We start from the raw sequence: 3,724 nt of genomic DNA, 5'->3' as shown, positions 1-3,724 counted from the left end.
ATATTTGGTTTCATGTCATTTGTATACTAATTCTAATCATTTGTGGTATTCAAAAGGCATATATTGAAGTTTGGACAAGGGAGCAGTTCTACTTCTCAAACGATACTATCGTCTCAGAGTATTTTTCCATTACATAAAGAATTTGTAACTGAAGGTATGAAGAAACATGTTGATGAGATTAGCGAGATAGAAGAGGTTTCACTTCTTTGTATATAGTTTGGTTATTTGTTTGGTTTGTCACCTGCGTGTTTTTACAGGAAGTGTGTTGTGTTTTTACAGGAAATGTCTTGTGTTGTGGTTGCGACAATTAAGATTGTGCAAGAAGAGTATGGTTGGTTTTATGCTGCCTGTCGTAAGTGTTTCAAGAAGGTGATGGGTAAAAGTGAATACTTGCAGAATGTTGAGAATGTTTCAAATGATATTCTTCGATTGCCTACGACTTCTTTGGTTTGTATCAGATGTCATACTAAATGTACATCGATCACCACAAAGTAAGCAATGATGATTATTTAGCGTTATATTTATATAAGTAACATTCTAAGTCTCATATTTGAATATAGTTTTGCAGTTTTCTTAGTTAGTTGTGTATATTTCAGGTTCAAGGTGCAAGTGCGGGTGCAGGATGAGAGTGGTAGTGTTTCTTTTGATATGTTTGATAGGGATGTTCAGAAGTTTCTTGGATTAGCGGCGAGTGACATAAGAGAGAGGCAGGTTAAGGCCAATGATACTGGATTCCCTTTTGAGATATTTCGATTGGTTGATAAGAAGGCTGCTTTTAAGATTGATGTTTCAGAGTTCAATCTTAAAAATGACTATCGTGTTTATACTGTGCAAAAAACAACTGATGATCCAGTAATAATTGCTCAGTTGGTTGGTGGAGATGGTAATGGTGATGAAAATAATGAGGAGGTAGCATATAAAATTACTCTTTCAATCTATTTATTTTTCTTTTGAGTTTTAAACATTGGATTGTGTACCTTTTTATATGATATCATATATTATGATCTTTTAGGTTACTCAAGAGGTAGCTGAGGTTAAAGACGTTAACCTTTCAGACTCTTCTCAGGTGTCTGCTGAATGAACTTTAAGGGTGGGTATTTATTTTTAAAGTATGTTTAGTACGTGTAAAAAGAGTTCATTATTTTATTAAATAAGATCAATAGTTGTTTTGTGATCTGTTGGAAGGATGTTGTCTCTGTTACGGCCGACTCTTCAGTCGTTGAAGTTGAAAAGGATTCTGGATCAAGTCCCAATGGAAAGCAGATGACTCAAGATGCTGATGTTGCCAACGTTGATGAGCTATCCACTAATGTGAGAAGAACCCGGAAGAAGCTGACTACGGTTAACAATTAGATGCTTATGAAAAAACAATTCTTGTGAGAGATAAGTAGAAACCACTTATTTTTGAAGAATCCTTATGGTTTTTATTTATGTCTGTTAACTGTTGTTTTAACAAACTGTGGTTAAAAGTTTGGTTTGTAAGGGCTACCATGATGAAAATGATATGTAATGTCTATGGTTTGAATATTAAGTAAGGTTAACTTTTTATTTGTTATATAATATTATATTGTTATTATACATTATATACATTTTTGGTGATATTGATGGACTGAATAAGTAGTAGGGTTGTATATTATTGTTAGATTGATGAATGAAAATTTAATCAATTGGTTAGTCGGAAAACTGTTGGGGTCTGAGATACATTAACATCTGTTAACCCCTAAGCACTATTAAAAGATCTGTTAAAGGCTAAGCACTATTATATCGTGCTTCAACAGACCTTATGAGCTGTTGATCATCATCTGTTAAAGATCTTATTTTATAGATCTTCTGTTGAATTGTGTAATATCTGTTGGTGAACAGCAGGACTTAGGTTCATCATACAATTTACTTCATCAGCAGAGGTTCTCTTTAGGAGACCTTTGCTTCAGCAGTCTTTGTCTTAACAGACCTTTTGGTACATCAGCAGAGTTTGTTTGGCTATTCATGGACTGGATAAGTAGTAAGGTGGTATATTATTGTTAGATTGATGAATTGAAGAATTAAAAAATTAATGAATTGGTTAGTCGGAAAAATGTTGGGGTCTGAGATACATTAACATCTGTTAGAGGCTAAGCACTGTTATAGCGTGCAAACATCTGTTAACCCCTAAGTACTGTTAAAGATCTGTTAAAGGCTAAGCACTATTATAGCGTGCTTCAACAGACCTTATGAGCTGTTGATCATCATCTGTTAAAGATCTTATATTATAGATCTTCTGTTGAATTGTGTAATATCTGTTGGTGAATAGCAGGACTTAGGTTCATCATACATTTTACTTCATCAGCAGAGCTTCTCTTTAGCAGATCTTTGCTTCAGCAGTCTTTGTCTTAACTGACCTTTTGGTTCATCAGCAAAGTTTGTTTGGCTATTGATGTACTGGATAAGTAGTAAGGTTGTATATTATTGTTAGATTGCTGAATGAAAATTTAATCAATTGGTTAGTCGGAAAACTGTTGGGGTCTGAGATACATTAACATCTGTTAGAGGTTAAGCACTGTTATAGCGTGCTAACATCTGTTAACCCCTAAGCATTGTTAAAGATCTGTTAAAGGCTTAGCACTGTTATAGCGTGCTTTAACAGACCTTATGCGCTATTGATCATCATCTGTTAAAGATCTTGTATTATAGATCTTCTTTTGAATTGTGTAATATCTATTGGTGAACAGCAGGACTTAGGTTCATGATACGTTTTACTTCATCAGCAGAGGTTCTCTTTAGCAGACCTTTGCTTCAGCAGTCTTTGTCTTAACAGACCTTTTGGCTTATCAGCAGAGTTTGTTTGGCAATTGATGTACTGGATAAGTAGTATGGTTGTATATTATTGTTAGACTGATGAATGAAAATTTAATCAATTGGTTAGTCGGAAAACTGTTGGGGTTTGAAATATATTAACATCTGTTAGAGGCTAAGCACTGTTATAGCGTGCTAACATTTGTTAACCCCTAAGCACTGTTAAAGATCTGTTAAAGGCTAAGCATTGTTATAGCGTACTTCAACAGACCTTATGAGCTGTTGATCATCATCTGTTAAAGATCTTATATTATAGATCTTCTGTTGAATTGTTTAATATCTGGTCATGTACAGCAGAACTTAGGTTCATCATACATTGTTAGGATCGGAGGCTCTCATGATTGAGTTTGTTTGTATAAATTGAACAGTCAGAATATATGAAATGATATAAAGTGCAGCGGAACTGGATACAAACTTTGTAAACATAATCAAAGAGGAAAATAGTTTGATAAACAAATGCTTGTCATTAAGTTGAATGATTGAAATACAAAGCAAATGATTACAAGCATGCTTACAATACTAAGCTCCCCCTCAGCCTGATACTCCAAGGTTGGTTGCACAAGATGAAAGGATTGGACTAGAGAAGAAGAATCTACTCAGTCAATCAAATGTAAGAGTACAGGGTACTGCTCCATTTATAGGTAAACCAAACCACTGAAGCATCTCAGCTGACATCACCATGATAGTGACATCTAACAAACTAACAACCTATAGACACTGTTCTAAACAAACTACTGATGTGCAACATCTGATTATTAGTACAATACAAAACGAGAGATAACAACTGCTTCACGTTCCACTGTTGTAGCCTGAGCACTGATGTTGAACATCAGTGCTTTCTTCAAAGGTGATCAGTCTTTGAGTGGGAAGTGCTTGTGTCTTCAGCAGTACT

General features: G+C 34.7%; 1 protein-coding gene across 1 annotated transcript; it reads left to right on the top strand.

Moving 5' to 3' along the window:
- Positions 1-470: 470 nt before the first annotated feature.
- Positions 471-1,353, top strand: LOC110943580. The gene is made up of 4 exons (XM_035989970.1): positions 471-514; positions 597-909; positions 1,013-1,066; positions 1,186-1,353. The coding sequence occupies exons 1-4, from the start codon at positions 471-473 to the stop codon at positions 1,351-1,353; spliced, it is 579 nt and encodes a 192-aa protein (XP_035845863.1).
- The last annotated feature ends 2,371 nt before the right edge of the window (positions 1,354-3,724 follow it).

This window comes from Helianthus annuus, chromosome 5, assembly GCF_002127325.2.
Source record: "Helianthus annuus cultivar XRQ/B chromosome 5, HanXRQr2.0-SUNRISE, whole genome shotgun sequence".
NCBI lineage: Eukaryota > Viridiplantae > Streptophyta > Magnoliopsida > Asterales > Asteraceae > Helianthus > Helianthus annuus.
This window is presented reverse-complemented; position numbering and strand designations above follow the sequence as displayed.

What these genes read in the sequence shown, in the direction of transcription:
- LOC110943580 (XM_035989970.1), top strand. Translation starts at nt 471, where the DNA reads ATGTACATCGATCACCACAAAGTAAGCAATGATGATTATTTAGC. An exon ending in AGCAATGATGATTATTTAGC is followed by an intron (nt 515 to 596) that starts GTTATATTTATA and finishes TGTATATTTCAG; the next exon opens with GTTCAAGGTGCAAGTGCGGG. An exon ending in GTGATGAAAATAATGAGGAG is followed by an intron (nt 910 to 1,012) that starts GTAGCATATAAA and finishes ATGATCTTTTAG; the next exon opens with GTTACTCAAGAGGTAGCTGA.